This window comes from Ictalurus punctatus, chromosome 12 (genome assembly GCF_001660625.3).
Source record: "Ictalurus punctatus breed USDA103 chromosome 12, Coco_2.0, whole genome shotgun sequence".
Lineage (NCBI taxonomy): Eukaryota > Metazoa > Chordata > Actinopteri > Siluriformes > Ictaluridae > Ictalurus > Ictalurus punctatus.
The window spans coordinates 18027693-18041276 of record NC_030427.2 but is presented as its reverse complement, the minus strand read 5'-3'; the positions used below and the strand labels follow the sequence as shown (position 1 = coordinate 18041276).

The 13584-nt window shown below is 40.7% G+C and overlaps 1 protein-coding gene across 1 annotated transcript in view; it reads left to right on the top strand.

Moving 5' to 3' along the window:
• The window catches only part of arid1ab (AT rich interactive domain 1Ab (SWI-like)), a 74900-nt gene extending 61850 nt beyond the window's left edge, over window positions 1–13050 (top strand). The window contains exons 9-20 of the mRNA XM_017481373.3: window positions 1447–1586; window positions 2653–2750; window positions 2964–3173; window positions 4982–5186; window positions 6135–6267; window positions 6383–6558; window positions 6836–6980; window positions 8539–8652; window positions 8748–8841; window positions 8983–9808; window positions 9919–10049; window positions 10192–13050. Of these exons, the coding sequence (XP_017336862.3) occupies window positions 1447–1586; window positions 2653–2750; window positions 2964–3173; window positions 4982–5186; window positions 6135–6267; window positions 6383–6558; window positions 6836–6980; window positions 8539–8652; window positions 8748–8841; window positions 8983–9808; window positions 9919–10049; window positions 10192–12075 (4156 nt within the window). The 3' untranslated portion in view covers window positions 12076–13050. The remainder of the gene's footprint in view (window positions 1–1446; window positions 1587–2652; window positions 2751–2963; window positions 3174–4981; window positions 5187–6134; window positions 6268–6382; window positions 6559–6835; window positions 6981–8538; window positions 8653–8747; window positions 8842–8982; window positions 9809–9918; window positions 10050–10191) is intronic.
• The last annotated feature ends 534 nt before the right edge of the window (window positions 13051–13584 follow it).

Sequence of the window (13584 nt, the reverse complement as noted above, 5' to 3'; positions counted from 1 at the left end):
ATGGTAACACAATTAATTAATATGGCAATGTTTAAGCATAACATTTTCCTTAATTATTCCACAGTGCATCATGTGATGGAGTGAGCTGATATTTCAGATTGTGTATTAAAGCACTGTTTCTCATGCCTTTAACATGCCAACAAAGTAATAACACCCAATTGCTAAAATGAAGTAACACTCATGTAACACACAGTTTATTGATTTTAGATGACCTTTACCTTGGGTTGTCTTAACTGATAGCACATTACATGTACATATATCCAGAGCAACTTACACTTTCTCGTTTTATACAATTGAGCCACTTTAGGGCTCAGTGCCCTAAAGTGATAGTGCCAGGATTTGAACTCACGACCTTCCGTTCAGGAGTCCACGGTCTTAACCACTAAGCTACCATTGCCGACATTATAATGTGCAGCTGACGTCACCCCACCTTTGGTGTTTGGCCCCACCAGTCAAAGAGGCATGTGCCATGCTCAATACCTCATGAACTTGGCACACAAATCACAAGAGCTGCCCATCATATTTTTCGTAAATGCAGCATTTAGTTTGACCGAAATGCATCAATTTTGGCAGGCCTGTTGGTTTTCTTAAGGCGAATTTCACAATCCATTAAGTCCAACTAACAGGAAGACGGCCATTTTGGATTTTGTGTGTTTTGACTAGCATCAAACATTTCAAATACCAGATTTGGCCAACATGATGTGAAGATGTCCATGATGTTAAATTGTGAAGGAGTTCTTGCTACATGTTCATTGTTGAAAGCGCTATACAAATAGAATAGAAATTAATTTAATATTACACTGCACAAGCAGGAAATATGGCATGATTCCACTGTGCATCATCCAATGTGGTCCCAAGTTCAATCTCTTCAATGAAGGAGTATAATTGCATGCACATGCCAATAGTGATTTTCCTACTCGTAGCCTGAGCATGCCACAGTGGGGTTCAGCAAACCCTTTCTTTTGGGTAATTCACATAACACACACAGAGCACAGTTTATTATATGTACATTTTGCATCATTAATAGTGCAGTTACTGTGCAAAACAATTTTTCAATGACAAATATGTTTGACATTGTTATACATATTTTTGACAAATATGTGCAGCAGTTGTATTGATGTTTATCAAAGGTAATCATAGTTTTATAATTTTTCAGTAGAACTGCCATGCAGGTATTTCATGGCAATGTTCTTAATAAATCACTGGTTGAAGATAGGTTGTGCCTTAAATGATTAAAATAACAAGTTTGTGCCTCCTCCTCCCCGAAGTACATGAGCATGTCCCACTTATCGGTATCATGGTACAGATCACATGGTGACTTTATTTAGTATATTTCCTCATCTTTTAATTCCTGGCTACTCCAATGTTTATCCTGATTACTTTCATACTATAATTAGGCATAGACAGTCATTGGTTTTATTCAGCTGAATAACTTGCCTTCTCCAGGCCTCCTGGTTATCCTGCTATGACCCAGGGGATGATAGGAGCTGGGTCTCCGTATGCACCGCCCATTAACAGCATGCATGGAATAATGAACCAGGCAGGGCCGTACCCCATGGGAGGCAACGTGGCCAACAACTCAGCAGGTGAGCACCAGTCCTGGTGCTGCTTTTTTTTTTTGTATGTGTGTGTGTGTGTGTTTTTTTTTTTTTTTTTTTTTTTTTTTTTTTTTTTTTTTTAAATAAATATATATAAACACACATAGCTCTAAACAAAGCTATTCTAAAATATTTACCTTTTACACCAGAATAATGCTTCAGTTAAATGCAAAGGGTGAAACGATAAGTCTGGATACAGGAACTTCACAGTAGGTGAATTTTATTTTAATCTTAATGTTATTAAGGAAATAAGTTTTTTCAGATGGAGAAATACAGGGGTGTAGTCAGTGTTCTGGGTAGGCTTTCACACATTTAGTTAGACAGGAAGGGAGACAAGTTGCGTGACAAGGCTGGAACAAATTTTTTTTGCTCTTGTTTCATCACAGTAGATGAAACAAACTCTTTCATCTACTGTGATCATCTTGTCTCCAGATTTATCCTTCCACCCTTTGCGTTTGACTTGAAGCGTTATTCTGGTGTAAAAGACAACACCATGTAAAAGAACACTACGGACATCAAAAATCAAACCTTGCCCAACCCTATGCTGATGACATACTGCAGGTTTGATTGTACTTACCCAAAGCAGTACAGTAACCTGGCACTTCATGTTTTTTTTATAGTTCCATATTAGATATTTGTGCAAGAAAAAAAAACAACAAACCTGAAAGACTTTAAATGTGACTTGGTGTTATGGGTGTGTCTAAGATTCCTGGACATGAGCTTTTGGAATATTGCTTTCACTTATTTATTTCTGAGTAGCAAAATAATTTGGTATGTTTGTGGAACCTTCAACAATGCTTAGATATTTTTGGAGAAATAAGTCTGTCTATATAGAACATTTATAACTGTCCACAGTAGTCTCCATGCTTTAGTTAAAGTATCACTGAAGGATTCAATATTACAGGCGGTAGAAACTTGCAGATTTGCTGGTGGAAATACTTTTTGCCTATTATGTTACTCCTTATTAAAGAAGTTCCTTGGACGATTCATGTGCCAAGTTGAATTGTGTAATGCAAATGCATATAGTGCACAAATGCTTCCTTCTGTCTTGCAGGTATGGCACCCAGCCCAGAGTTTGCCATGGATAAGGTTAACCAAAACCAGAAAACAAATAATAAAGCTGATGGGACTCCTAAAACTGAATCAAAAAAGGTAAGGAGCTATATGAATGTTTGAATTAACTGTAGCAGTAATAATGCATGTGGTTGAGGCATGGCCTTAAAGACTAACAAAATGATTCATATTTAGGTTGTAGGAAAGCTTTTCTAGTGTTGCGCTACTTAAATTCAGACGTTCACTTACCACATGTTAAGGATTTCTTGATGAACTGTTAATTTTGTTTTTCTTGTTTTGTTGCCGCTGTAGAAGTCAAATTCATCCACCACCACAAATGAGAAAATAACTCGGCTGTATGAGCTGGGTACTGAGCCAGAGAGGAAGATGTGGGTGGACCGTTACCTGGCCTTTGCTGAGGAGAAAGCCATGGGCATGACCAACCTGCCGGCAGTGGGCCGCAAGCCTCTTGACCTATTTCGTCTCTATGTGTCTGTTAAAGAGATTGGTGGCCTTACACAGGTGAGTGTGCATACACACAAATGACGAACGTTTGTTTTAGGACACTTTGTAATTTTAGGATGATTTATAAACCTAAAAGTTCTCAGAAGGGAGTGTTCACAAAGTGTAGGGTTCCATTAATGAATACATGAACACATTGTCACTTTACAACCTGTAACTGGAATAGACTTAATTTGGAGTTTGACCCCATTTTTTTAAAGACACAAAATGGCTAATATTTGAAGGTGCAATATAATTTTGTGACACATTTAAATAAAAAGGCAGTTATCTGGGTTTTTTTGTTTGTTTGTTTTTTTGCCATCGGTGTTGTCATCCACTCTAAATTGGATTGAAGTCTGGGTTTTGACTGGGACATTATACCATTTTCAGGTTCTTGGTTTTGAACCTCTCAAAACCAAGCCTTGTAGCTGTGTAGTTTTGGCAGTATGCTTAGATTTGTTGTCCTGTTGAACCATGACCCCCTGCCCCAGTCTCAAATCTCTTGCAGACTGGAGGTTTTCTTCAGGACTGCCCTATATTTGGCCTCATCCATCTTGCGCTCAAGCCTGACTGGTTTATCAGTCCTTACTGATAAAAAAAACATCTACACATGGTGCTAACTGCACCATGCTTCATTGGGGGGATGGTGTTTTAGGGTGATGAGAAGTAGTGAAATATTTCAAATTCTTAGGCCCTGTCTGTGATTATAAATTCACCTTTATCCCACATATGAAGATGCTGAGGAAAACATGTTTTAAAACAATTAATATTTTGAAAGTGCTGGCCAATAGAAAATGGGGTGCAGACACTACTGGTCTTTTACAGCTCTACAGAACATTTAATTAGATCTCAACTGGATTACGGGAGTATTGTGTGTGGTCAGGCAAGGAAGTCATATATTTGAACACATGACCCAATACAGCATCAGGGAATGCATCTAGCTCTTAGAGCCTTCAGAACAAGTCCCATTCAAAGCCTTTATACAGAAGCCGGTGAACCTTACCTCCAGAATAGGCGTCTGGCCTTACAATACACAGTCAAACTCAAAGCAAAACTAAGTAATCTGGCCTGTACACCAGTATTCCAACCAGAATGTTCCTATATGTATGAAGCTAGACCTAAAGCAGTCAAACCCTTTGGAATATGGGTTAAACCATACTTGGAGAATTTGAACATAAAACTGGACAGCATAAGACAGTATCATTTTTGGCCTGTTCCCCACTGAACCTTGAAAAATCAGAAGAAACATTTCCCAATGTGTATCAACAGGAATTCTTTGAACTGAAATGTAATTTCCCACTCCATAATACAGTATTCACGAATGGATCCAAAACGGATAACAGTGCATCAGCAGCAGCAGTAGTGATTGGAGATCAACAGAATGGCAACTTGCCTCTATAATAACTATTGTTTCTCTCATCCTATTGGCATAAAGCTTAGCAACTTTGCCAAGGCTATGCGTCTAAACACACAAACCTAATGACTGGTTTTGTTGACTTTTTGGTAGTTAGTTAAAAGTAGTTAAAACTACATCAGTGATATTCTGGCCAGATCTCACTGGCCATAGAAAATGATTGGGCCAGACAAAATAAAGAAGATACAGAATAAAAATTCTCTCTGTCTTTCAAAGGTTGTAATTTGATGCTGAGCCCTGATGAATTTGACTATTTTTATTTTCTGTGATTTAAAAACTCTACACTATAAAAACACTATAAAAACTCAGAAAAAGAATAATTTCATAGCTGGTCCATATGATTTCTCTAATCATTCTTGCTTTGACCCTGTGGCTTGCATGTAGTTATAACTATCTTTCGTCTTCTGTTTTCCAGGTGAATAAGAATAAAAAGTGGAGGGAGTTGGCGACAAACCTGAATGTTGGGACCTCCAGTAGTGCAGCTAGCTCACTAAAGAAGCAGTACATTCAGTGTCTGTACGCGTTCGAGTGCAAGATTGAGCGTGGTGAGGACCCACCTCCGGATATTTTCAACAATGACCCCAAAAAGAACCAGGCGAAGGTACAGCCACCCTCTCCAGGTCAGTGCACATCCTCACCTTTCGACCTTAGATTCAGGAGTGGCAAACACATTTTTGTTAATTATTTTTTTTCTTAGAAAGGTTAGATTTATTTCACACTTTCATGTCTCACATGTTTGATATGAACATTTAACTGATGCTCTTGACCTGTATCTGCATGATTTTATGCATTGTGCTGCCACATGGGTGGCTGAGTGGATAACTGCATAAATGAGCAGGTATGCAGACGTTCCTGTTAAAGTGGACAGTGAGTGTATATGGAAAATTATGTGAAATAATTGTTGACGTAATATGATCAAGCTGTGTAGCTTTGAGAAAAACCTTGAGAAAAACTCCAGAAAAGCTTACACCGAATTCATTGTTTTTACAAGTCGTGTCAGTCAGTCATGTTATAAACACTCCGAGGGGTGTTGTCATGCTGGAACAGATTTTGGGCCTCTTAGTTCCAGTGAAGGGAAAGTGTAATGCTACAGCATGCAGAGATATTCTATACTATTATGTGTTTCCAAATTTGTGGTAACAGTTTGGGGAAGAACCACATATGGGTGTTATGGTCATCAGGCCACATACTGTACCCAAACACACACAAAAGAAAATCTGATTTAGAAAATTGATTTTTCTTTATTCCAAGCCATAAAAACGCAAATATGAGGGATGAACACCATTCCTCCAAAATATATTCCCTCAACCAGTGCTGTGGCAGGGAGAGCTGTCTAACACGAAATTAGACAAAAATCTCCCAGCAGTTTTTAACCCGTTTGACATTTGTAGATTTTGTGTATGCCATAGCATATGATTTACTTCATTTTTATACTCCTCAAACTGTTGAGGCCTTGTATCCTGTCGAGACTACTCTATTCAGGATAGCCGTTTTTCTTTATAGAATAAAGGTAAAGATATAGCATGCCTGCCTGTATTTATAACCGGCCTTTCTGTGTCTTTCTCCAGCGGGATCTGGATCTTTACAGGGCCCTCAGACTCCACAGTCGACTAGCAGTTCCATGGCTGAAGGAAACGATCTGAAACCCCCAACCCCTGCGTCAACACCCCACAGCCAGATGCCTCCTATGCCTGGTGTGCGGTATGTCCAAAATTTGAATAGGCTCCTCAGGCTCATTAGGCTGATCAGTGACAATGTAGAAGATGATTGGTGTCGTATATAAATCAACGGCTGTTTCTGTCTGGTCTTCAAACAGGAGCAGTGTGAATGTTCAAGACCCGTTTGCTGATGGTGGAGACCCTGCCTTTGCTAGACGGAGCTCGATGACGCCTAACTCCGGCTTCCAGCCCGGAATGGGGGGCCCACCTGATATAATGAGTCGCTTAGGTCCATATGAGCCTAATAAGGACCCTTTTAGTGGTATGAGGAAAGGTGAGAATTCTGGTGGTATAACTTGTAGCTTTACATCAAATACTGGCAGTGCAGTTGTGAGTCACTGCTCAAATGTTTGTCAAATGTTCCCCACAAACCGCATTCTCTGAACACCTTAACTAGGCTCACATTGTTTTACTTTTGGAAATAAAGCACCTCAGGCATTGATTTCCTTCTCAATATCAGTCCCAAAATCTTTTTTAATATTCTAACGACTTTGATTTTAGAGTTAAAGGCCAGGGAATGTTACTTCACTATGTATCTTCTTTACGTTTAGCTGGTGAGCAGTTCATGAATCCGGGACAAGGCCCCAGCAGTGGAATGAGTGAACAGTATAACCGAGGCCCTCCGGGACCTATTGCTAACATGCAGTTAGGTCACAGACAACAGTACGGACCCTATGGACCAGGATATGACCGGAGGTACGAGCTATTGACTTAGTTGCTGTATGACTCTTTTGTCACGTGCTCTCGAAGTCTCTCATTAATTCGGACTATGTGTAATGTTTTAATGGACTATTTATGCTCTGATTTATTTTTGCAAAGTAATCTTGTACTGTTTTTCTAAAAGTACAAAAGGAAAGACCATCATATTTAGTCGTTGCATAGAAGTATTTCTTGAAACTATTGAACACTTTGCAGTATGTTTAACATGAAACTCAAATTGGAATTGCACAAGCATTTCTTTTATACTGTGTTTTCTGCAACTTGGTGTGATTATAAATCTTTCCGATAACTGTTAACAGAATCAATAACAATTTTTGTTCTCGTAATGTCTTCTATTGTACCCTTTATTGACACACTCATGAATCAATTAAATCACAGTTCAGTACTCCATGGATCACTATTTAAAATGTATCCCACATATATTACACGTAGTTAATCGATCATATAAATGTCTCTCTGTACTTTGATTTGCTGCCATCAGCTTATAGCTGTGCTCATTAATTTACATACCCTTACAGAATCTGCAAAATGTTAATTTAAAAAAAGAAAAAGAGGGATAATTAAAATTGCATTTTGTTTTTTAACAGATGTTCACATATAGTCCACAAGACACAATAATAACTGAATTTACACACATGAACCAGTTCAAAAGTTCATCCTTTTGAACAGGATGATCGGTGGGATTTTATTTTGTTTAAAGATCTTTTCTTTTTTTTTTTTTTTCATTTAGTACTGCCCCTCAGAAGCTTCGTAAGATATTGACATGTTTCCCAGAAGACGAAATGATAACAATTTACACTGATCATCCTGTTCAAAAGTTTACATCCCCTTGGCTCTTAATTTGGTGTGTTACCTTCTGGAGCATCAGTGAATGTTTGCACCTTTTGTGATAGTTGTGTACGAGTCCCTCAGTTGTCCTCAGTGTGAAAAGATGGATCTCAACATCATATAGCTGCTGTTAGAAAGGGGTAAAATATGCAGAAGAAAAGCAAAGAATGTGCAGGATTTTTCTGAAGAACAGTGGACAGTTTAACTGCTCAGGACAAACAAGGGACTCATGAACAATTATCACAAAACATAAAAACAATCAGTGATCATCCAGGTAACAACACAAAGTATTAAGAATCAAGGGTATCTAAAGGGTATGTATGAGGGGGAATGAACAAGACAGAACTAGAACAATAGCAAAGTATTAAAAGAAAAAAATGTACATATGTCCTTCAATATGTCGTTATAGACAAAAGCCAGACATTAGTCCAGATGGCAGTATGTGTCCTGGAGCCCCACATGCAAACACCATGCCCTCTGGACTCATGCCTGGCTCTTGTCTGTAAGGACATATTGAAGGGCATATGTACTTGAGTTTCTTTTAATACTTTGCATTGTTATGATGAATTTTCTAAACCATGTACAAACATAAAAAATACCTGGTACGTCAGTTTAACTTGTAATGCAATATAATACAAGCCAAAAAAAGTAACAAAGTTTTTTAAAAGAAAATCATGTACATTTACTCTTAAATATGTCTTTGCAGACAAGAGCCAGGCATGAGTCCAGATGGCAGTATAGGTCCTGGAGCCCCACAGCCAAACACCATGCCCTCTGGTGCTGACACAGGGATGTATTCACCTAATCCACAGCAGCAAAGGTTAACATTTGCTTCTTGTCATGTTGATTGCATCTGTTATGTTTATTACCTTGTTTTCAAATAGGTATCATTTGGCCATATTTCTTTTTCCTCAGGCATGATTCCTATGTTAATCAGTTCCCTGGCCAGAGTGCACCCTCTAGTGGACAATACCCAAATCAGCAGCCTGGAATCTACCCACAGCAGACGGTTTGTATAGTACTGAACATGTTCAGCCTTTTGCCATGATATTTTATTTAATATATAGCTTATGTAACAAGGAGTTATGAAATAATCTTATAAATAATTTACTTTGTTTAACAAGAAATGTTTCCAAATTCCATCTTGCAGAATTACACGCAAAAGAGGCCCGGAGATGGTGGTTATGGTCCCCCAGCAAAGCGTCATGAGGGGGAAATGTATCCATTCAGTGGCCAGCAGCAACAGGGCCCTCAACCCTCAGGTGGACCCCAACCCCAACAGGACATGTACAACCAGTATAATACCTACCCTGCCACAGATCGACGTCCACCTGTTCCACAGAGTCAGTTCCCGTTCGGTTTTGGACGGGACAGGGCGCCTAATGCCGGAGGTGCTAACTCTCAGTCCTCCATTCCACCGCAGATGATGGGCAGCCCCTTGCCCTCTGTCCCTGATGGCCCCCAAGGTCCCATGTGGCAAGGCAGAAATGACGTGAACTTTCCCAACTATCCCAGTCGTCAGGGACCTCCCGGAGTTCCAACTCAAGGTCCAGGGTACCATGCCACAAATCGTTCTGAAGACATGTTACCTTCAGACCAGCGAATGAATCATGAAGGTCCATGGCCTGGTCATGTCAACCAGAGGCAGCCTCCTTATGGACCTGGTGGTTCTGGCCCACCCATGTCTAGAACACTGCAGTCCAATTTTCAGTCCACTCAAAATCACATTCCACAGGTATCAAGTCCAGCGCCCATGCCAAGAACCATGGAGAACAGTACATCACCCAGCAAGTCCCCTTATATGCACACTGGGATAAAGATTCAGAAGGCTGGACCTCTAGTCCCAGCTGTACACACAGCCCCAACACCAGTACAGCATCCCATGATAAGGAGAGACATAGCCTTTCCTCCAGGGTCAGTGGAGGCGACTCAGCCCATCCTCAAACCACGCCGCCGACTCATGATGAAAGATATTGGTAAGAAGCTGTGTATACATTTCAGCATTTTTGCTATGGGGTACATGCGTATATAAATTGCTTCATCTTTGTTTTTGTGCATATGTATATATAAACGTATATGTATGTAGGAACACCGGAAGCCTGGAGAGTCATGATGTCCCTCAAATCAGGATTGCTGGCAGAGAGCACTTGGGCTTTGGACACGATCAGTATTCTTCTATATGATGATAATAGCATTTCTACCTTCAGTCTGTGTCAGGTGAGATGTTCGTGCAATGTCTGCAACACTATGGATATACTGAGCATACCGCTTTGCATCAGGCATGGATTAAAGTGCCTCAAGATGAAAAGCAGGATAAGTGTATATAAATTTAGTCTGATTATGCTTTATTTTCTTTCAGCTTCCTGGTTTCCTTGAACTGATAGTGGAGTACTTCCGTAGATGCCTCATTGAAATTTTTGGCATCTTGAAAGAATATGAGGTTGGAGATCCTGGGCAGCGAACACTGATTGATCCAGATGCTGCCGATTCGGATATGTCTGATGAAGAAATTCCAGAAATAGGACAGATGGAGGAAGAAGAGGACAAAGAGGAGAAGAGTAGCCAACACTCATTACAGATCCAAGTCAAGCTTGAGAAGGATGAACTTATACATGAAGAGAAATCCTGTGAAATGTCTGAAAAAGAGAAGGAAGGAGAAATATCTTCATCTAAAGAGCATGAGTTATCCAGTCCCTTTCAGGACAGTAGTGCAGTACAGGAAAAGCTCAAACAGGCTAGCAAATTTGACAAGCTTCCCATTAAGCTAGTGTGGAAGAAAGACCCATTTGTCATTGGTCACATTGGCAAGTTGGGCCGGCGACAGACTTTTGACAGTGGGCTGATTCATTGGAGCGTTGGTGGAGGTGACACCACGGAGCACATCCAAACTCACTTTGAGAGTAAAATGGAGCTGCTAAAACCTCATAAACCTGTCAATACAGAGGCACTTCCCTTAGCGGAACTGGTTAATGAGAACCAAAATAAGGATGAGAGAATCATACCACACCAGCAAAATGAGCAGCAAACAGAGTCTCAGCCTTCCTCAGGCCAACCACTGGAGGAGAAAAACACCACAGCTATTGCTAGTGCATCTGCTACCATAATGGCCACTGTTGATGATGTGCTGTCTGGTTGGTCGGCATCAGTTGCTGAACAATCTGTGCAGAATTGCATAGAGAAGGAGGAGGAGAAGAACAAGTTCCTGTTTGGGATTGACCCATCACAGCAGATCAGCAGCATTAAGATCCTTGAAGACGAGCCACACAGCAAGGATGAGTCCCCATTGTGCACGTTGTCAGACTGGCAGGACGCATTAGCCCGGCGCTGCATATGCGTCTCTAATATTGTCCGCAGTCTCTCCTTCATCCCTGGCAACGACACTGAAATGTCCAAACACCCAGGCCTGCTGCTTATACTGGGCCGTGTGGTACTTCTGCACCACCGGCATCCTGAGCGCAAGGAGGCTCCTGTTACCTATGAGAAAGAGGAAGAGGAAGATGATGGAGTCCGCTGTGAGCAGCATGAATGGTGGTGGGACTGTCTGGAGGTTCTGCGAGAAAACTGTCTGGTCACGTTGGCAAACATCTCTGGCCAGTTGGACCTGTCCATGTACCCAGAGAGTATCTGCCTTCCACTGCTGGATGGTCTTCTCCACTGGGCTGTCTGCCCCTCAGCAGAAGCCATTGATCCTTTCCCTACATTGGGGCTTAATGGAGCAGTTTCTCCTCAGAGAATGGTTCTTGAGACCCTTAGCAAACTCAGCATCCAGGACAATAATGTTGACCTCATTCTGGCCACTCCACCCTTCAGTCGCCTGGAGAAATTCTACAGTTCACTGGTACGCTTAATTGGTGACCGTAAGGTACCTGTGTGCCGGGAGATGGCAGTGGTGCTGTTGGCCAACCTGGCCCAGGGTGACAGCCTGGCAGCTCGGGCCATTGCTGTGCAGAAAGGCAGTATAGGGAACCTCCTGGGGTTTCTGGAGGACAGTCTAGCAGCCACACAGTTCCAGCAGAGCCAGGCTTCACTGCTGCATATGCAGGGGACACACTTTGAACCCACCAGCGTGGACATGATGCGGCGGGCTGCCCGTGCCCTGCATGCCCTCGCCAAAGTAGAGGAGAACCACTCCGAGTTCATGTTGTACGAGTCACGGCTACTGGACGTCTCTGTATCCCCCCTCCTGAACTCAGGAGTGTCCCACGTGATCTGTGATGTACTGTTTCTGATTGGCCAGTCATGACAGCTGTGGGGCTGAGCTTTGTCCCCCTTCTTCCTTTTAAACCCCTCGAATCTGTGTGAATGGAGAAATGTAACAGCGAAAACTGACTGTCCTTTTTTTAATTTATGCAAAAATCACCTCAAATTCCACTGATTGCTCTTTCTACCATGCTTCTTTCTAAAGGAAGGATTTCACAAAGTGGATTTAACACTTAAATAAAATGAAGAGAAACTAATGTGGATACATGACTTATGACCTTGGGAGAGTGTGATGCCATTTTGGAAGGATGTTTTTTTTTTAATTAAATGAAAAGTAGATTTAAAAAATAAAAAAAGAAAACAAAACTAACCAAAGTTGCTGTCACATTTACAGTGAGTTTGGGGAATAAAGGTGCCCAGTGGTCCTTTTGGTTTACTGGGCTGGCAGGCACCATTGTCTAGTTCTTGTTTGGAGGCTGTACAGTTTCAGACTCTTGTTTGTGCTATAAATTGTAACTTGGATGATATATACACTGAGCCCAGGGACCAGGTCATTGGCTGTGAAGAGACATCTGTAAATGGAAGGCCTGTACAGTAGATTGTATGACTTTTTTTGTACTGTACACCTTAAAGTGACAAGCTGTAAACATACTGTAATAATAAATACTGTTTCACACTGAGATAATGCTGACTTGGCAGCAAAACTGTAGTTTTTAAAATGATTTTCATTCTTATTTAGAGAGAGGGGAAAAAAGGCATTCTTCCCCCAAAGTATCGTGTACAACACCCCGACCTCTTTGTCCCTTGATTGTATGACTTGACCCTCAAAGAAATCACCTCTTAGGACTGGCCTTGAGCTTCAGATGCAGTCCAGACTGCAATGTAAATAATGATGTACAATATACTTTGCTCTTTCTTTCTCTCTCTCTGTCTCTTGCTCTCTCGCTCTCTCACCTTATTGCGCTCTTCACCATTTTTAATCTTTGATTAATTAAAGATTACACTCAAGATCTCTTCATTGCGCATTGCCATGTGTTTATTTAATACCCTTCCTTCACATACATCTGAGACACAGGATTTTCTCTCTTTATAGTCAACCCAAACACATTAGTTCAAGAGTGGAGAAATATGGCAAATCTAATATGCCTGTGGCTCTAAGTGAGCTTTAGATTCAACCAAATCTAGCCGATTCCTAAAGAAATCATCCCTTACCCCAAAGTGCTATGGATTCTTCATATTTGTATTTCAGACAATGTAGCTAAAAAATCTTGATGTTTTTTGGCTTAATGAATATAATTTATTCAGTATGAAATCTTTATACTATATGTTCCACGTGTTAAGAATAAATGTATCTTCGTAAGACTTTGTGATGGATTTATTTATAATATCCCCATAAGTTGATTGCATTTGATAGGAATTTCTCATGGTGAACTGAAATGGTAAATCTCCCTTGCCTATTCATTTCAAGTATTATTTTGAAAAATAATTACCGGATTGCACCTTATCACCTTTTGATGCAACCAGTGGTTAGTGTGTATAAAATGGCTTATAC